At 39.0% G+C, this 21,143-nt stretch overlaps 2 protein-coding genes and 3 non-coding genes across 5 annotated transcripts; 3 read left to right on the forward strand and 2 right to left on the reverse strand.

The window, feature by feature from the left end:
• Positions 1–4: 4 nt before the first annotated feature.
• Positions 5–2,783, reverse strand: bag1 (BCL2 associated athanogene 1). The gene is made up of 7 exons (XM_026149463.1): positions 2,650–2,783; positions 1,900–2,028; positions 1,730–1,812; positions 1,534–1,647; positions 1,304–1,411; positions 1,145–1,207; positions 5–1,049 (listed from the first exon to the last, which is right to left on the reverse strand). Exons 1-7 carry the CDS (start codon positions 2,684–2,686, stop codon positions 960–962), a joined length of 624 nt encoding a protein of 207 aa, XP_026005248.1. The 5' UTR covers positions 2,687–2,783; the 3' UTR covers positions 5–959.
• A 1,335-nt stretch (positions 2,784–4,118) lies between these two features.
• On the forward strand, positions 4,119–4,210 carry trnar-ucu (transfer RNA arginine (anticodon UCU)). The gene is given in 2 exon segments: positions 4,119–4,155; positions 4,175–4,210. It is a non-coding gene; the product is annotated as a tRNA-Arg (tRNA).
• Positions 4,211–6,107: 1,897 nt separating this feature from the next.
• chmp5a (charged multivesicular body protein 5a) lies at positions 6,108–18,399 on the reverse strand. The gene is made up of 8 exons (XM_026150004.1): positions 18,217–18,399; positions 17,756–17,860; positions 17,620–17,666; positions 15,935–16,028; positions 15,600–15,671; positions 14,205–14,313; positions 6,910–7,025; positions 6,108–6,576 (listed from the first exon to the last, which is right to left on the reverse strand). Exons 1-8 carry the CDS (start codon positions 18,283–18,285, stop codon positions 6,526–6,528), a joined length of 663 nt encoding a protein of 220 aa, XP_026005789.1. The 5' UTR covers positions 18,286–18,399; the 3' UTR covers positions 6,108–6,525.
• trnar-ucu (transfer RNA arginine (anticodon UCU)) lies at positions 10,655–10,746 on the forward strand. Its single transcript is given in 2 exon segments — positions 10,655–10,691; positions 10,711–10,746. It is a non-coding gene; the product is annotated as a tRNA-Arg (tRNA).
• trnar-ucu (transfer RNA arginine (anticodon UCU)) lies at positions 11,303–11,394 on the forward strand. The gene is given in 2 exon segments: positions 11,303–11,339; positions 11,359–11,394. It is a non-coding gene; the product is annotated as a tRNA-Arg (tRNA).
• Positions 18,400–21,143: the final 2,744 nt, after the last annotated feature.

Here is a 21,143-nt window from a genome sequence, read left to right on the forward strand (position 1 = left end):
TAAAACCAAAGAATTCGATGTGATGCATCAGTCTTAGCACAAGATTCAAAGATACATGAACACTCAGGATCAGCCACTGGATTTAGGTGCTTGATTTCTTAGGATTTTTGATGTTGAATATAGTACATGCGATTGCGATATATGGACACTCCTGCAGTACTAACCTTTTCTTTTTTTACTTGTAATTTTGCTGTTATTGCTCTGGGCCAATCAGTTTAAAACCCAAATAAATTTTGCTTATCACATATGATGAAGAAAATTTGCCAGTCTCACAAGTGCCAGACTCATATTGGAAAATCCACTCATCAGTTTTCTTAACCACTTTTCACAATTCATGGTCATGGGGGGTGGGAGGCAGGGTACGCCTTGTACAAGGTCGCTAGTTGATTGCTTGTTCTCAAAAGACAGCATGGCAGGTAAAAGCCAGGGAACAGTGACCCATTCAGACCCATAAGGGCAATAAATGTTTATCCCACAACATAATAAGCCTCTTGTGGCCCAATGGGAACAATCCACTATCCTGAGTGGATATTGCTTTTTGGAACTTCCCCAATTAAACAGTGTCTATATATTTCTGATCATAAATCATTCACTGCAGCTTGTGCACAATGAGGAACAAAACTCATTATGTTTTAGACATACAGGGCAACAAACGGGACATTTTAAGATATTTGGCATTGACAGCTCTTTTAGCTAATTAAAATGGCATGTGATCCATTTCCTGCAAGTTCATGGTCAAAGTTTCTCAGTCGGCACTTTGCATCTGTCTTGAACCAAGAGGATTTGCTTGTGTTACATATCCAACATCGTTCCTGATAACCAGCATCCTTCTTTCCACTTGATCATTTGCTTCACACCAGCAATAAATAAACCAGGATCTGCTTCACACGTGAAGCTTTCTGCACACTTTGCCATTGCTCACAGAGCAATGTATAGAATAAGTGACTAAAGAGACTGCACTATTCTGCCAAAGCCAGGTTTTTTGACTGGATCTTTGATAGATGGTCTGATATACAAGCCTCGATTTTGTCGCACTGGGCGAGGAAATCCTGTGGACATATGGTAAAGATCAGACTTATTTTGATTCTCAATAGTTTTCAAATAAAGCATGATTGTTTTGTCAGAGGGAAAAACAAACACTAACCTGCACTGTTTTTATTAGTCCTTTTTTCTTCATTCTGCAGTCATTGAAATTTTCTGGAACACTCTGTTAAAAGAGGAGCAATTTGATGGTTTGCTATACATGACACACACGATTAAAGCAGACACTCAAAACAGATGCTTACGCTTAAAATAGCATTACCATAGCATCTATCTCCTCCAAGATCTTCATGAACTGCTCAGCTGCTATTTTTACTCTGTGGTCTAGTTTACCCAAGGCCTCTGCCTGGAGATCTTTGGCGAGAAAGCCCTGTGATAGGATAGGATAGGGGTGACAATAATACATTAGAAGATGGGACAAAAGAGAGCTGTGTAATATTTATTTATTTTCCTATATATTATCAAAAAACAAAAAGACCTATGATTGCTTACATTTTTCAGTCCAGTCAACTCCCCGTCTACCTTCTCCAGCTTCTTGGCCATCTGCTCCACACATTTCTCAATGTCTTTGAGTTTCCTCAGTTCAGCTTCTTCCTCTGGGCTATTCTGTTTAGAGATTATCATCAGTGTTTTGCAAATGCACATATTCAGGCACCAGAGATGTAGCACATGTATAAATGTGCTTTACCCTCTTTCCAATCATCATGAGTTTGCAGCCTTCTTTTATTCCATAGCTGGAAAGGCTCTCTTCCATGTCTTTCAGTGACTTCCCTAAAATTAAAAAAGACAACTTTAAAACCTGATATTTTACATTAGGCCTCATTTGAGTGTGTAAAAAAAGGAAGACTAAAAGTCTACCTTTAAAGATAAGTTTCTGAGAGGCAGGTGGGACTCCGGTGGCTTGAGCGAGAGCATCTGACAGGTCTTTAACAGTGGGTCCTTTTCCATCCTCATGTCCTGTTAGCGTGATGCTGTGCTTAGAGGATCCTGAAATAGGAAAATAAATAAATATTACACAGCTCTCAAGCTATTAAGGATTGGGAGTTATCATTGTCACCCTTTTGTCTTCTATCGGTGTTATTCAGAAAGTAAATGTCACCTACCAGGATTAAAAAAACAATAATAAAAAAAGTCTTTAAAAGTATTTGCACACATCCAATTACAGAACATGCGGCATATCTCGGAAACTATCGCGCACGTTTGGTTCAGTTTTTAACGATGGGTTGCAAAATTTTGTTTCACTATCGTGTGAGGAAAAATAATTACAAAACATTTAACAAGCGATTGGCAACAATACAATTTCTCTCAGCAGCCCTCCTGTTTCCCAAATGTGCTGTAAAGTGTCTTCAAACGAAACTAATTACAACAGCTACACAATTCTTCATAAACGTGTTTAATAAATGCTGATATTTACAGTAGTTTATATATTTAATTTGTTATTGAAGAACAACACATAACCAGCGGGATTCAAGTAACATAACCACACAGTCTGTGGAGAAGAGCTACAGAAGCTGAGCCGTTTCTAGCTAGCTTTAGCCACAACGAAACCCAATTTTTACTTATATTTTGTGGTGATTAAGGTGTAGTTTAAAGCCGAAATCTTATTACCGTATGCGACTGTCATAGTTATCGTTTGCTCCGACATTTTGCTTCCCGGCGACCTTTAATCACAACATCAAACGCAAAGCTAACTGTTGCTTATTGCTAACTACTTCCGGTGTTACAGTTTAACTGGTGATCGCGTTAAGTGGTGTTATTCCATATGTTCCTCTCGCAGAGAATCCACGAAAAATAGCCCAGGGCTACCAGTGTGTGTAATGTTTGACTGGATTAAAAATGTGGCTTACCAAAAATAATTTATATGTAATAAGTTAATTAACAACAAATAAATAAAATCACCAGTTCATGCAGATACACACGCACATTGCTGTTCTAAATACATCTTTGGGGATCTGCCCGGGGTCATCAGGGATTTGGGGTCTTTCAATATCCTACACCCTCTCTCAGGTGACCAAGGCAAGATTATCTGCTAAAAAATGATTTCTGATATTTAAATTGTTGGCCTATAATCCATTCATGAGAGACATATCTCAAACACGTCTCTCATCAATGGTATCAAGTAATTTTGAGCCTGAAAGAACATTCCTGTCACAACAAAGAAGCTGTAAGTCACTTTTACATATTATTATTTATGCTGGAATAAAGTGTAATTGAGACTCCTAAATGTCTTTTTCAAGAGAAATATGGCCAAGAGTGCATCAGAAATTAATTGGATTAATTATATTTTACCACACAGAGTAGATACAACAATGAGAATATCTTGATGCATGCTCAGTCATCCAGGTAGGTAAATCCCCAAAAGCTTTTCAGTAGGAGAGCCGTTTCGTCACTCATCCAAGTGACTACTTTAGTCTCAGCTGACTTTAGGTTGATCAATGGTCATGAGAATTTACATATTAATGATCAATTAACTGACCTCCTAGCCCATTGTTCCTTCAGTGGTGCTAGTTTCAGTCATTATGCAAATGTACTGTTTATAAGATTGGGGAAACCTAAAGTCAGTTGGGACTGAAGAAGTCACTTGGATGAGCGACCTTACAAAACTTTGGTCATTCAAACCTTTTACAACAAGAGGTGTCAATGTATGTGACGAATCTACGACTAGACATATCTGGACCTACTACTTTTGTGGTTCTTCACCGATCAGCACGACCACCAGTTCAGCTTGAACACCGGAAGTACCCCCTTTTTTTCTTTTCTTTCACTTTTTTAAATGCAATTTTACTTATTTAATATTGAATTTATTATTTAAATTATTTGACTTTTTATTTATTTACTTGTTTAAAAAAGCGGAACAGCAAATACAAACACAACAGCTGCACACAAAAGTGATAAAACGCGAGCCGAAGTCTACAGCGCAACTTGAAACTCTTCGATGAAACTCTGCTGACAGAGGAAAATACATTTAGCTTAAGTGTGTAGAGTTTTCCTACAGTAAAGCTTTTTAAAGTCTGTATAATTGATGTCTGTATGTATAACATGTCAGGTCATGTTGCGCCAAGGGGGCTCTCCCAACCGGCTCTGTGGCGCAATGGATAGCGCATTGGACTTCTAGTCAAGCTCTTGAGAGGTGATTCAAAGGTTGTGGGTTCGAGTCCCACCAGAGTCGCATTTTTAACCTGACCATCTGTCCTCCGAATCCTCTCAATACCGTTACTAGTCTAAGTCACGGTTACTCGTTAATTGCTGATATCATGCTTACATGATGTTCCTGAATATGTCTTTGGTTATGTGCCCGAGCTCATCGGTGCTTTCGTGTCTTTCACATTATCTCATTCCAGTCTACCACATCTGAGGATCAAGGGCTAAAAACAAAAGTGTCATTGAGATTAAAAAACGTGATGACAGACGTGGCCAGTGGGGGAGCAGACATTGCAACAATTATAACATTACAAGTCTATAATGATTTTTTACATGGCCAAAATAGGTCTGAATTCATGATGTTAAACAACACAAAACAGATAAAATAACGCAGAGTCGTGATATGTTTAGCTGTTTCGCAAATGTAGTTTCTGTATCAGCACTAACAAAGGTTGTAGGTTCGTGTCCCACAGAGCACATGTGTAACTCGATTGCTGGTAATACCAGGCTGTTTCCAAATCACTTCAATGATGTCCTTATAAGTGAAGAACAGTTACTTGTTAACTGTGATTATTTGTACCAGGGTGAAAATCCTTTGTAAGGCACTTTTAGGGATTTGCTTGAAGTGCTGAGGTTTAAAGTAACTATATAAGATATTTACAATTCAAGTCGATTTAGTTTTATTTACGCATCACTAAACCCAAACAACAGTCGCCTCAAGGCGCTTTATATTGTAAGATAGACCCAATAATACAAACATCCACTGGTCACTTATGTGGTATATATTAGGTATATTAGGCCATTGTTTGTGAATGCAAATATGTAGTCAGCCAATCAAATGGTAGTAATGCGAAAAATGGCCTCAATTTAAAAAAAAAGACTTCAATCTGAAACACAATTGGAAACATAAATACATTTTGGACCTTTAACTGTAATTTCTATTTACATGACAGTTTGGGCAGAACATTTCCCATAATTAGATTTTTCTTTTTCTTTTTACAATTTAAGCCCAAACAGTTGTGCTGACACATTTGCTTCATTATGTACAGCAGATTTTCTTTATCATGGAGAGAAAAACAAGACGCATTGTTTAAACTGCACTTCTTATACTGAGATATCTCAGAGAAGTTTAAGTAGTGCACTTAAACTACTTTATACCAAGAGAAAGGGGCGTTTCACTGGTATGGCCCTACTTAAGTAAATTTGAATGTGGTATGTTGTTGCTGCCAGACGGGCTAGTATGAGTATTTCAGAAACTGTTGATTCACTGGGATTTCTCCACACAACCATCAGGGTTTATAGAGAATGGTTCAAAAAAGAGAAAACATCCAGTGAGCGACAATTCTCCAGGTGGAAATTACTCAGTGATGCCAGAGGTCAGAGGAGAATGGCTACACTGATCATAGCATGGCAACAGAAAAAATGAAAGGTCCACTTCTTGCCATCCAGGTATGGCCAAGAGCTCTCAAGCCTGAAGCAGATGGGTTACAGTAACAGAACACCACACCTGGTACCATTCCATGTCACCTAAGAACAGGATAACAAGATATTTTCTTGACACACTTATCGTTTAAACACCTCAGCCTACCTGAGTATTGTTGCTGACCAAATCCATCCCTTTATGACCACACCCACAGAAAAGCATCCATCCTTTGATAGCTGTTTCTCACAAATCATCTCAAACTAGTTTCCTGAACATGACAGCAAGTTCGCTGTACTCAAATGGACTCCAGATGTGGTGGAGCAGGAGATTCACATCATGGATGAACCACATCTTTGAGGAATGTTTCCAGCACCTTGTTGAATCTATGCCATGGAGAATTAAAACAGGCTGACGGCAACGTGGTACTAGCAATGTCTACTTAAGAGCTAAAAACAAGATAGAGGAGGATGAACAAATACGCCATAAATTAAGAACTCACAGCTGATTTAAAACAAACATTTTTATTTTGCATGTTTCAAATAACCCTGCAGATATTTTAAACAGCCCAAGTGTGAATAACCTCCACTTTTGAGAATGCAGACATGATCTTAGTGACTAAAAATCACACAAAATTAATAACAAACAGAAATAAATAAACACTAAGGAACACTAATGAACGACACAGACAAGCTGTTGATGATGAAAGAAAGAGAAGATGAAGGGAATTATGTTAAAAAAAAAAGGTTTAGTATGTTACAAGGCCACATGCCAGCACGGTAGAAGTAACAATACACAACCTGAAACCAGAACAGCCTCCAAATTGTAGTGTTCTCACATCAAATGGTTTTGCATGTATAAATGTTACTCTACATATAAAAGTGTTTTCAGTTCGAGTGCAGCTGTTTTTATTTGCTTCTTGTTTATGTGGCAGGAATCTGAGGGAGGCCGAACTCATCCACGAGCACACCATCCTGAACACAAAAGAAGAAAAAAACATCAGCCACGAGCAAAACACTTACATTTCAAGTGTTACTCACTTAGCAGGTTTGTGTTTAAACAATAGAGTGGACTGGAAAAAACTTAGTTTTGCACATTATAGTTAATCTACCAAACACATACACAGGATTAGAAACTGGCACCAGAATTCGTGGCAGGTTTAATAGTTTGCTTACATACACAGTCACACCCCAAAGGTCCATTTTGAAGTAGGAAAAATTCTTTGTGATTACTTTTTATTTTACTTTCATGTATTTTCCACAACCCTGCCCTTCATGTCATGAAAACTGAGCTCTGTAGACTGTCACCTTATTTGTCTTGCTGTCACTGGGGATTCCCTCAGGGATAGACGGGGCAGCTGAGGCCTCATCCAGGTAAGAGGTGTCATCATCCAGCAGCAGCTCATCACCCAGTGCATCCAGCTCTGAAACCACAGTGGTACTGTCACTGTAATACTCCAGATCATTGCTCAAATTACACACTAGCAAAGAGGTCTTAGCTTCAATAAAAAGAGATCCAAGCTGTCCTGGAAGCTCCACATCGTGGATGCTGAAATCTGAGAAAGAGCCCCAGGAGGCAAAGAAGGCAGAGAATGAGTGTGATATAAAACAGAATTCAAACAACAGTGCCAGTGTATCTCCTGAAAAAGAGATTTTATGTGCCTAAATACAGGATCATAAAATATTGCCTTCCCAGAATGTAACTAAAAAGGCATTTTAGATAGGTTCTAGCAACCCTCAAGTGGAAGGAGTTGAATGAATGGGACAATAGAGGAACCCATGGATCCAGAAAGTCCAGACTTTGTTTCCTCTTTTTTCCTTTATATAAGGGAAACTCAGTCCACATAAGCTCCTCGGATTCACAGAGGAGTCAGATTTCACAACAAGTGACACAGGACAACCATTCACATGTGGCACAATGGCTCGCACATTGGCCTTCTAAGAATACACTTAAGGAGTGATTCAAAGGTTGTGGGTTCAAGTCCCACCAGAGTTGAATCTTTAACTTTCCCTCACTATAGAAGTTAGATGCATCTAACGAAAAGGCATTTTAGTTACTGGGTTAAGCCTCAAATAACAAGTCGGCATAGACAAGGCATGTCTATGCAATAGCTAGCACTTTTAGTAGATTTTTAAATTACTTTAGTCACTATTTACCACATTTTTAATGGACGGATCACAATTGACAAAAAATGGCACAGGGCATCTTCTCGCACCTGGCAATGGGCAGTGCATTGAACTTCTAAGCATACACTTCAGGAGTGATTCAAAGGTTGTGGGTGTGAGTCCCACCAAAGTCAACACTTTTAACCTCTTCTTAATGTAAAAGTTATGTAATTCTTAAGAACGGAACTACAAGGCAACTTCTAACTCAAATAAGAAGTCCTCATCACTATACATGGAAGCTAATAACTTAGCATTGAGCTCTGGGATTTTAGCATACAAGAAGGGATTTCCACTCTCCAGTTGCTTAAAAACCAAATAAGAGATAAGACAGTTTACATGTACATGTTTACATGGGTGCTTGTATGTGGTTGACTGTATCTCTGTGATAAACTGGTGACAGATCCGAGGTGTACCCTGTGTCTTCCCCTATCACAGCTGGGCTAGGTTCTAGCAACAATCCAGAAAGTCTAAAATATATTCCCTCTTTTTTTTATAAGGGAAAATTATGGAGGAGCTGTTTCAAATTGACAGAGGAATTAGATTTATGAACATATGACACAGTACAACCTTTCACATCTGGACCGTGCATTGGACTTCGAAACAAGCACTTCAGGAGTGATTCAAAGGTTGTGGGTTTGAGTCCCACCAGAGTTGAACGTTTAAATTCTTAATGTAGAAGTTACATGCATCATCAGAAAGTAGTATTGGCTTTTTAGGCCCAATATAAGGAGTCTGAATATATAAGGTGTGTCATTGACAAGCCAACACTTTTAGTAGATATTTACATTACATTAGTTACTATTTCATTTAGAGATGGCACGATACCACTTTTTTATGTCCGATACCGATACCGATATCATAAATTTGGATATCTGCCGATACCGATATGAATCCGATATAGTGTTTTTTAATCAACAAAACTGTTTTTTTTAATATCTTGCTGCATTTTGTATAAGTTCATACTCAAGTTTAAAACAACAACTACACTAAAGCTATTCTGTTATACCTGTATGCAAAAAAAATATTTCATAGTTCAGCAATACTGATCAATCTAATAAACTTAAACCTACACCATCCTCCCTATTCTGGTATTTTAAAGAGTACTTAGCATAAATATTAAGCAACCTAACTAATAGGGTTCCAACTCCCAGCAACAACAAAAATAAATAAATAAAAAATAGGGAACCACCCCTCACGCTCCACCTCATGATGCTTAATCGACGTAATCAACCTTAATTTGATGCAGTGTGAAAAAAAATGCACAGAAATCAATTATTTTTTTCAATATATTAAAATATTAAATAGATTCAACATCTTTCTTCAACAAAATTGCAGACTGCACAGATGGTACCTTCCCAAAGGAAAAAGTACTATAGCTTACTAGGGTATATTAGACTTAATAGTCACTATATACAGTAATTGACTTCTATTCATTTTACATCAAATTAAAACTTTGGGTGTCAGATAATTATTTATTAAAAGCTAGACATTTTAAATGAGAATAAGAAAGAAAAGTATGTCTTTGTGCCCCTTTTCCCTGTTAATGCCCTATCAGCCCCCCTGGCTAAACTTTGCTAGATCCGCCCCTGCACAGTTACCAGCCGTCAGCTACATAGAAAAAGATCCTCGAGTAGAAAGTAATATTAAATAAATTCTAACAGCAGCTGATCAAGCTTAAACGTGCTGCTGTTGTTCAACCGCTGGTTTGCTCTTTCTGGTGCAAAGTGGGCCAAAAACAAACAAGAGACACGGACTCGCGACAGAAAAGCCGATCAGCTGATCATTAAGCAGTTTCATGATTGAAGTAGCAGCAAGAGGAGGAAGTCGCTCCATATATCGCTTGTTAAGCTTAACGCAGGAATGCTTTACAAACATTCAGAGATGGACTTACACATTTGCTTTACTTCTCTCGGGATAACTTTGTCGGAGATGAAATGCCAGGTTGCTAGCGAAGCTCCAAATGCTATCCAGACCACCGACAGGTCCTGCACGCCACAGCCGCTCTATCACGTGATGCATACTGCTCCGACATGCTAACGTTCTGAGGTGAGTTACGGCGTGTTGCAAGTTTTGTGAGGTGCTTTCGTGATATTTAATGGATCGGATTACATTTTTTATTTTTCTCCGATATCCGATCCAGTAATTTAGGTCAGTATTGGACCGATACCGATACGTAATATCGGATCGGTCCATCTCTAATTTCATTAGCGTATTAGAAGCACTGAAGCATCAAAACGAACCAAATAGTTTGTTGATACAAACTTGGGTAGATAGATCATGATGTGCATAAACATCAAATGTTTGAAATGGCGTGCACCAAATTGTCTAACTTCCTAGAAATAGTAGAAGAAGAAACTGTTTTGTTTGATGGAAATAAATGCCACTGTCTGGATTTCTCAGAATCTTCCAACTGGTGTGTTTACATGAAGCATTTTTCTTGAGGTTGGGCTTTTAAATCGGTTACTGTAGTTCATGTTAAGATTGCTATTGTTATCTCATAGTAAAAAGGCTCTGAATTCCACTCCAGCCCGTGGCCTTTCTGTGAGGAGCGCTCCCTGTGTCAGCGTGGGTTCTACCACAGTCCCAAGTCGCACATGGGGTGACAGATTGGTGACCTGTTGCTGACCAGGGGTAGAACCTGCCTCTCACCCCATGACAGCTGGGATAGGCACCAGTGCCCCCAGCGACCCTGAATCAGATAAATAGAAGAAGTTGGATGGATGGCTGACAACTATGGAGGAATCAATGGATCTTCAAAGTCCAGATTTTCCTTTATTCAAGGGAAACTCAGTCCATAGGAGCCACTTCAACATACATTTTAACATACCACTTTTTTTAAATGGTCAGATCACATCTGACAAAAAGTAAAACAGGTGAAACCATATCTGGCTCTGTGGCGCAATGGATAGCGCATTGGACTTCTAAGCAAGCACTTCAGCAGTGATTCAAAGGTTGTGGGTTCGAGTCCCACCAGAGTGACTTCTAAGCAAGCACTTCAGCAGTGATTCAAAGGTTGTGGGTTTGAGTCCCACCAGAGTCTAACCCTTAACTTCTTAATGTAGAAGCTACATGTGTTTTCTTAACTTTAAAGTCATGTACATCTTAATACTGAAACTACAAGAACATTTTCTGTCTCAAATAACAAATCTGTATAGACACCACTATCCATGGAAGCTAATCACTCAGATGTGATGTCATCACATAATCTGAGACTTTAGCATCCAAGAGGGAATTTCCACTCTCCAGAACCAAAAATAAGAGATGACTGTGGGATTACCTGGAGCATCCAGGTATTCTGCAAGTTAGGTTAATTAGTGTGAAAGGTTAATTGCATTTCTGTGATAGACTGGTGAGAGAGAAGTGGAAGAACCTGAATGGACGTGTGAAAACAGGAGGCAATTATGGATCCAGAAAGTCCAGACTTTGTTCCGTCATTATTCCTTTATTCAAGGGAAACTCTGAACACAGAAGCTGCTTCAAAGTCATAGAGGAATCTAATTTGTCAACAAGTGACACAGGACAAGGTCACACATCTTGCTCTGTGGCGCAATGGATAGCGCATTGGACTTCTAAGCATACACTTAAGGAGTGATTCAAAGGTTGTGGGTTCGAGTCCCACTAGAGTCAAAAGTTTAACTTTTCCTCACTATGGAAGTCAGATGCATCTAAAGAGTTGACATCTCTGTGGTGTAGTGCAGTGGCAGGGTGGTTAGCATCATTGTCTTATACCACAAATGTCCTGTGATAAACTGGTAACATATCCAGGATAGATCCTGCCTCTTGCCCTATAACAGCTGGGCTGGGCTTACCGTGTCTTGGTGGTTAACATCATTGCCTCACAGCAAGAGGGTCCTGGGTTTGAATCAGCTGGCCTTCCTGTGTGGAGTTTGCATGGTCTCTGGATGGATGCTGATACCATAGGGAACGGCTATATTTTCATTACATGGCTATATTTGAAGTTCGTCGCTCTAGCTATAGGTAATACATCAGTCTGTTCCACAAAAACCAAACAAAAAAATGTCTGGTCACAATGGCTCCACCCACAAAATATGTCACTGGACATATTTATGTGTCACAACCAGAGATGGGCAGTAAGGCGTTACAAGTAACGCGTTACTGTAATCCGATTACTTTTTTCAAGTAACGAGTAAAGTAAGGGATTACTATTGCAAAAAAGGTAATTAGATTACTGTTACTTTCCCGTAAGCACGCTGCGTTACTAAAACCATGATTTTAGTAACACAGAGAGTATGAGTGTGCAGCGTTTAAAGCGTGGAAGTACTGACCTTACTTTGAGTTTGATTCCGTAAAAAGTCACAAAAACATTAGCGTTCACTGCGTGGGAAGAAAACGTCTTTTTACAGCGAAAAAACCCATAAACTTCCGAGCAAGCACCGAGTACGCTGCAACGGAATGGAAAATTCACAGACAAACTCGCGGATTCTTCCACTAACTGCTGTGGCACACCTGCACCAGGGCAAACATCCACCTGCTATACAGGTGAAAATAGAGCAACAGGACTGCTGAGTCTTTGATTTTATTTATTTTCTGCTGTTTCACTTGGATTTATTTGAAAGAGTGAGTGTAAACACAAAAAATATTTTCTTTAATGTGCTGGAATTAGAGATGGACCGATCCGATATTACGTATCGGCTATCGGTCCGATACTGAACCTAAATTACTGGATCGGATATCGGGAGAAAATAAAAAATGTAATCCGATCCATTAAATATCACGAAAGCAACCTCGCAAAACTTGCAACACGCCGTAACCTCCCCTCAAACGTTAGCAGTCCGGAGCAGTATGCATCACGTGCATAGCAGCAGCTGTGGCAATGCGGGACCTGTCGGTGGTCTGGATAGCATGTGAGCTTCGCTAGCAACCTGGCATTTCATCTCCAGACAAAGTTACCCCGACGAGAAGTAAAGCAAGTGTGTAACGTCCATCTCTGAATGTTTGTAAAGCATTCCACGTTAACTTAACAAGCGACTGCCTCTCGCTCTCCGGCTGCTACTTCAATCGTGAAACTGCTTAAATGATCAGCTGATCGGCTTTTCTGTCGCGAGTCCGTGTCTCTAGTTTGCTTTTGGCCCACGTTGCACCAGAAAGAGGAAACCAGCGGCTGAACAACAGCAGAACGTTTAAGCTTGATAAGCTGTTGTTAGAATGTATTTATTATTACTTTCTACTCGAGGATCTTTTTCTACGTAGCTGACGCTGGTAACTGTGCAGGGGCGGATCTAGCAAAGTTTAGCCAGGGGGGCCGATAGGGCATGAACAGGGAAAAGGGGGCACAAAGACATACTTTTCTTTCTTATTCTCATTTAAAATGTCGAGCTTTTAATAAATAATTATCTGACACCCAAAGTTTTAATTTGATGTAAAATGAATAGAAGTCAATTACTGTATATAGTGACTATTAAGTCTAATATATACCCTAGTAAGCTATAGTACTTTTTACTTTGGGAAGGTACCATCTGTGCAGTCTGCAATTTTGTTGAAGAAAGATGTTGAATCTATTTAATATTTCTTGAAAAATAATTGATTTCTGTGCATTTTTTTTCACACTGCATCAAATTAAGGTTGATTACGTCGATTAAGCATCATGAGGTGGCGCGTGAGGGGTGGTTCCCTATTTTTTATTTATTTATGTTTGTTGTTGCTGGGAGTTGGAACCCTATTAGTTAGGTTGCTTAATATTTACGCTAAGTACTCTTTAAAATACTAGAATAGGGAGGATGGTGTAGGTCTAAGTTTATTAGATTGATCAGTATTGCTGAACTATGAAATATTTTTTTTGTATACAGGTATAACAGAATAGCTTTAGTGTAGTTGTTGTTTTAAACTTGAGTATGAACTTGCAGACTTGCAAAATGCAGCAAGATATTTTAAAAAACAGTTTTGTTGATTAAAAAACACTATATCGGATTCATATCGGTATCGGCAGATATCCAAATTTATGATATCGGTATCGGTATCGGACATAAAAAAGTGGTATCGTGCCATCTCTAGCTGGAATATGCAGAAAATAGGTTTAAATGTTAAACAAATTTCTTCCAGTCAGAGAATGGTGCGTATAATTTAATTTTTGCTTGATGCATAAAGTTAAAAGATTAAAACTAATAAAACGAGTTTTAAAAAGATACTTTTCCATTTGATTACGTTTTATATAATGTATTATGCAGAAAAAGTAGAATTGGGCTGAAAGATCTATTGCTTTATTACCTATTCAGGTTGTAAATTGTGTTTTTAAAAAGTAACTAATTAATTACTTTTGAAAATAAGTAATCAGTAATGTAACAGGATTACTTTTTGGGGAAGTAATCAGTAATTAGTCACTGCTTACTTTTTTCAAGTAACTTGACCAACACTGGTCACTGCGACTGTTCACTTTAATGCACCCTAAATGAAAAACTGCCAACAAAATGTACATTTACCTGCTTCAAGATCCTCCTCATCGATGTCTGGAGTGCCATAGCTGCGGCTCAGGGCTTCTTGTACCTCATTGGCTTCATCCATCATGTCCTCCAGCTGGTCCTGTAAATCCTGGAAGTCCAAATACTTGTGTTCACTTTTAATGCCTCAACTGTGAGATTTTAACTTTTATCTTGCATGTAAAATCATAATTTTAATTTCATCAGTTTTTAATCGACTGCTGCACAAATAGGAAGAGAGAATCACATAACAGCAGGGGGCACTGAAAATAAATGAGACCTATTAAGTGTGTTGATTAGAACTCATTTAAACAAAACTATTAACTCATTTTGTTACTGCAGGGTTCTGAAATCAGAGCAAGTTTAATTATACAGTAAGAGCTGATAAATTGCTGAATCTGGCTGCTGATAAGAGTACAGTGTAAGTGTTGCAGAAATGTGATGTAATGTGAGGTGATTTTTCTTACAATTGATGCTTTGCATGCAGTAAGCAATTCTCCTGGCCTCAAGTATCTCCCCATTTTTGGCTAATGACTGCATTCATAGTATAGACCAGTGGTTCCCAAACCTTTTTTGCTAGGCCCCCCTTTGTTTTACAAGAAAAATGTTCACCCCCCCCCCCGCGCACGCACACATCCTCCAACCACACACGCCCATATTTTGCTCCATTGTGGTTTATTTCACACCTCAAACATTTAGTAAACAATTAAGCAAATACAAGTAATCTGGAATAAATGACAGGTAGTAATAAAATAACGCTACGTCCACGCCTACACGGGCATTTTTGAAAGCGCAGCTGTTTCGTCCACACGTAAAAGGCGTTTCGAATCACCGAAAACTGAGATTTTTTAAAACTCCTTTTTTGCGTTTATGTGTGGACAAGGAATGCAGAGTTCGTCACGCAACGTCAAAGGTGTGTGCCTTTTTCTGACTATCTGCAGGTTTTACACGCTTACATACACACACACGCAGTTACTGTCCCTCCATTTAGAAAGGCAGAGGCGTCACGGTGTGATTATTTTACGTGTAGTTGTTTTTTTCCTGTGTAATAATATTCAAATCAAGAACGTAGGATCCTGTTTGTCCGTGATTTGAACAGCCCAGCGCTGCTCCCGACGAAGGGAAAACCAATTCTGCAGGGAGACCTACCTCGGCACTTGTGCAGGTGAAACCAAAGGGAAGATATGCTTCACCATATTTTTTAGTCATTGGCTTAGAATGAAGTTGGTTTGGAAACATATTCAGCTATGCTTCATGTCTTGCTTTGCGTTTGTGTGGGCGCCCCGTGCTAGCAGTGTCCAAGCGTTTTGTTTTTTTTCCCCTTTTCATACCGCACCCCCCCTGCAATGGCTCTGCAGGGTCCCACACTTTGGGAAGCTCTGGTTTAGACAAACATACATCAATCTGATCAAGTCTGACGTCCTTGTAAGCCTTTTTCATATCCTTGGCACCAATCTTCATGGCCTCCACCTGGGGACAAAAAATACATGTGGATTTAGTCGCTGACAACATTTTCTCATCAGGTACAGACAATCTGAACACATCCACTACCACAACCAGGGAACTTTCTAATGAGATTTGTTTAATGAATGGACAAAATCAAAAGCTTAGCGATACAATATAGTATGTCAGAAATCTAGATGTTTGGTACGTATGAAAGCTGTGATTTGGAAAAAAGTGCTTAACAGCAACTAAAAAGTTGGAGTCTTGGAGTCATGCTGTGTGACTCTTACTGTTGTTTTGGTGTCCTTTAATGTCTGGATCGTGTAGTTTGCCTGCTCCATGTTAAAGGATTGTTGAGCCAGCTGCTCCCTTTGACCTTCATACCTATGTAAAAACAATACAGATGCTTTAATACATTTGAGTCTTTACATACATTATTACACTCCTATGTTACCGTAAAATCAAGAGCTTTTCACACCCCAGCCGTCTGCAAAGGGTTGGTGCGACAGAGTAGGGTGAGACAGTCGGCTGCAAACTGCCCCAGTGCGAACTGGAGGTCATCGCTTGACAAAGACAACAGAACCACATCATCTGCAAAAAGGATAGATTGCATCTGCAGATGGACCTAATACCCTTGACTTCTTAGCTGCACCAAGAAATTTTGTTTGTGAAAGTTATGAACAAAACTGGTGACAAAGGACAAAACTGGCCAAGTGAAACACCACTGGGAACAAGTCTGCCTTAATGGAAGCAATGTGACCAAGCTGCCACTAAAATAAGCTGCTGCTTTTTGAGATAATTTGGTTCTGTTAGTTTCATCGAATGACGATCTTCAACTTGCTTACACTCTTTGTTGCATTCAGTGTTAGCAAGCTTGTTTGCTCTGAGGTACTGTGGCGGTGAGCCTGATTGTTTAATATGACATGTGAGCTGTTATGAAATTTTACAGCTCCAATTAGAGAGCCAAAAATATTTAGCCCTAGGTTTGACATCTATGATGTTAATAATCAACAGTTACAGCCCTAAACAAAGCAGTTTTTATTATTACGATAGATATATGACACAATAATTCGTGTGTGAGACATTTAAATAGTTGACTTCATTTGTCTCTCCACATTTGCCTGATTTAGTTCACTTGCTCACTCCTTATATAAGAACTCACTTTTACTACCTCCTCACGATGCTTTGGGTTGGCAGATCTGGTAGGAGGAGAGTCGTGTTTTGTTTTCTTTCAGATTCAACACTTCATGCATTGATGTTTTCGTCTTTACCTGTAACGGCTTCTTCTTCTTTCAGATGCTCCCTTTAGCGGATCATCTGCCTCTATCTCACCCTACTCTGTCACACCAACCCTTTGCAGGTTCTCTTTCATTAAATCTATAAACCTCCTCTGTGGTCATCCTGTTTAACTCCTTCCTGGAAGCTCCATATTCAACATCCTTTGTCCAATATATTCAACTGGACCTCCTTTGGACATCACTCAACTATTGCAACCTTGACGCTTTAATTTCACCTCCAAACTGCTCAACCTGAGCTGTCCCTGTGGTTACTTCCAATACAAACCCTCAAAATCTTTAACTCTGCCACCTCCAGCTTGACCTCTTGTGCCACGATCTCCAAACCACACATCATAGCGGGTCTTACAACCATCTTATAAACATTCCCTTTCACTATTGCTGTTATCTTTCTGTCACAAATCAGTACCTGCAATTCACTTAAATCGTATGGTGAAATAAACCTTTGTTTAGATGATTTTAGTTTACAGGCTTAATTTTTTGTTCAACCTAATCTCCAAAATATTAACATATTAAAACTTTCCTCTTATTTGCCAACATCCACACTATGTCTATCTATCTATCTATCTATCTATCTATCTATCTATCTATCTATCTATGTGTGTGTATGTATCAGAGAGGCTATCGTGCTCACATCTTTGAGATAAAGCATACAGATGTTTGCACAGTGAAGGACTCACATTCTCTTCTGCTTCAGGACTCTCATTGCCTTCTGCTTCACCATGTTCTGCAATTGAAAGCAAAAATAAATAAATAACATCGATGTATTTGTCTTCTAGCCTTTTAAACACCCAAAGTTAACATCATGTGTCCTACCTTCGAGGGCCCATCTCTCATCTTTTTCAGCTGATCCTTGTACTTCAAGAGTTCCGCATCTAGCCTGCCAATTTTCTTTTCAATGGACTCAGCCCTCGCATCCACCTGGAGCGAGGAAGAGATCAATTAGAGGTAATGATTTCCAGCGTCCTGGCAAACAAAACACTGTGCTAAAACGCCATGCCTGTATGTGGGTGCATTAGAAGAAAAAAATTAGAGAGGTAAAAGCTTGGAACATAATTGAGAGCTGTGGTTAACAAACACATCCCTACTTCACAGTTCAACCGAGGCTGAATGTCTTTTATTCCAGCCCAAAGTGCTGACTAACTGTAGCCTCTGAGCTAGTTGGCACGGATGCTGTTTTGACAAGCCTTTTGTAACCATGCTAGCTATGCACCGCTACCGTTAGGTCGCACAATATGGACATAAACAACAAAAGCTCACAGGCTGACAGTACTCACAGTGCCGATACAGTCCGACAGGTTCGCAGGAGGCGCTTTGGGTTTTCCTCGTCCGAATATTCGGTTCATTTTCTAAACGTCAGCCTTTAGCTTACCTTAGAAAACACAAAAAGCATCAAATGCAAAGAGATTTTTTCATTGAAGACACCCGGAAGCAACGGTTCAGACGCAAAATATTTCCATTGGTTGGTGCAAACGCTTGTGACCAATGAGATTTTAGACGCGCTATTGCCACTTAGCGGTGAGCAGAGGCACTGCAGCTTCCAGGGAGAACCTTTTGTCCCCACAGATTGCATCCACCATCAGGCTTTGTTACTCCCCCACTGCAAATAAAATGGCAACAAATGTAGGTTTTACTTAGAGTTTAGATTTTATCTTTTAATCTGGTTCTTTCAAGAGCATGTTATTATTTATTGATTTTAATGTATAATCCCCAAAGACTAAAAACTGCTCTCTACGGAGTAAAATTCCATTGAAATGAGTAGTTATAGAAAGGTTGGTACTGCGTTATAATATGGCATCTTTTATTCAGGATTTGTAAGTTGTAAATTTCATTGCTAATGCTTTGCATATCTATTCTCAGAGGTAGAAGTATTTAGGTCCTGCATTCCAGTCCATGTAGAGAAAAGGTGGAAGTCATGCAAATTAATTCTTCCTGGTTCCTGTAATAGTTTTTAGACTTTTACATGTTTAAAAATTCTTTCAAAGAATGGGCCATATGTAACTTTTTATAGAGTCGTTACTCCAGACAGAGCAGCATGCTGGTGCACTTATTAGCAATGCCTACCCAGAGCAAGAATTTGAACCTGCTAGTCAGCTGTAGTCACTGCATGTTTACATTTTCTCCATGTGCCTGAGTGGGTTTTCCTGGGGTGCTCTGGTTTCCCCATACAATACACAGACATGCATGTCAGGTTAACTGGCTGTGTAGCTGTGATGGACAATCCAATCTGTTCCCAGTGTCATCTGAGGAGGATTAGGGCTTAAAAAGATGAATGGATGAATGGTGACTCCAATGGACAAGGCAAATCTGAGGGATTCTGAGATGTCTTTTCTTTTTTGATTAATTTAATGATTTAACTCTGGGGTGTCAAACACAATGTGACGGAGGCTAAATGCTGTTTTGGGTCGGCAGGTTTTGAAAAATGTCTCTAGTTATATTTATGATGGATCAGCACGCATGACACTTGCTTTGACATTTTGGCTCCTTCCTTCCTCAAAAACTCCTCCCCAGCACTCCATTTACCTTTCATAACATCCCAAAACCAGTCTTCATGTAGTAAGATATCTATATCTATGTCCTCACTGGGTTCTATTTTAAACAGTTGTTAATAGCCTGTTAATATGACATAATTACATCTAATCTAATACACATAATTCTGTTTTCCCAGCACTTTCATTTTTAGTATATGGCTTATGAGGCAAGCAATGAGTAGGCACCTGTTCAATCCTTATTAGAAGGCAGAGCTTATTACTGAACCTGGCTAAATGTAATGGCTTGCAAATGCACTTGCACCTTGGGAGACAGTGAGTAGAAAAATGCAGTAATCTTTGTAATTATAGCTGTCAGCTTCAACAATCCACGTAAGGACCGACTGATTTAATTTGCCTCTAAAATCCTTCAGAATCCCTTTTATCTGTGCACCATTATATTTGTCAGCTGCTGTAAGGAGGGGCACCTCATCTGGAAGCCTTTCACAAATGGCAACTGTAGAAATAATGAAAAAACAAACAAACAGTCCTTTTGTAATAAAAAGTAAATAAAAACCTGCACAGCCGATGATAGTGTTTGAAAAATAAAGTGGCTCATTCTTGGCTGTGTGGTGGCTGCAGTTGGGGAGCTGCCTTTGTCGCTCCAAGCTCATTCTCAGTGTATTTAAGTTTTCCTTTTTAGCTACGAGACAATTTTCTTATCTCTCATCAGCAGGATAACATTTTTCATTTGTGTCTATCCAGTGTTCCAAATATTCTTTATTTTTTTCTCATCTGTTGCAATTATTGATTATGATTTGCATTACAAAGCATTACAAAGTTATATATTGTTGAATCAACAACATCCATCCCAACCTCTTAACTGTCACAGAATATCTGACTTTATAAGAGCAACATAAACAGTTTTCACATTAGGCAACATTTTATTTCAACTACCATAAATAAACAGCGAGTGGATAGTTAAATTGTAGTAGAAATGGCTTTAAGCCAACTTTTAACAACTTAGTATAATTAAATAGAATATTGTTAACAATTTAAAAACAAATTAAAAAACCCAAAATATTGGTTTGTTCTTTTCCCCACACCTTCAGATAGTAATAACCCCGTCTTAATCACAAGCTCAAACACAAATCAAGACAAATCAACAAGATAAATAAAAAGATAGGAAGGTCACAGCAGTGCCAACATATCATTAAAGTCCTCACACAGGGGCTGAACTTACAGTCAGTGCAGATTCTTCCACGAGGCCGACTACACAAAGTGCCATACAATTAGCACAACAAGCATGGACCTCTGCCTCTCCCTCAGTGTGTTCACCATGGAAACATTAACATTGTATCTGAATTGAATTTACTTAATAATACCTTGAAAAATAGAAGCACTGAGGAGGTGGGCTATACAGTCTTCCTACCACTTTTTTGACAAATAAGCTTTAAAAAAAAAAAAACTTCCTTGTGCCCACGCTGATATAACTGAAGACTGAACTGAAGCTCTCCTTTGTATTCACCTTGAATCTCACATTTCTCAGCTTTATTGTGACTTAGTTGTGCATGTGTGAAACATGTTTTTGACATCCAAAGCTCAAAGATACATCAAAATATGTCCAAACATCCACAGCAGCAGCAGCATTAGACATTAATGAGCTGATATTGTGCTGCATCAAATAATGTAATAGCATTAGAGGAATAATTAAGAGAAACATATCATAACAACAC

The sequence above is a fragment of the Astatotilapia calliptera genome, chromosome 18 (assembly GCF_900246225.1).
Source record: "Astatotilapia calliptera chromosome 18, fAstCal1.2, whole genome shotgun sequence".
NCBI classification, from domain to species: domain Eukaryota; kingdom Metazoa; phylum Chordata; class Actinopteri; order Cichliformes; family Cichlidae; genus Astatotilapia; species Astatotilapia calliptera.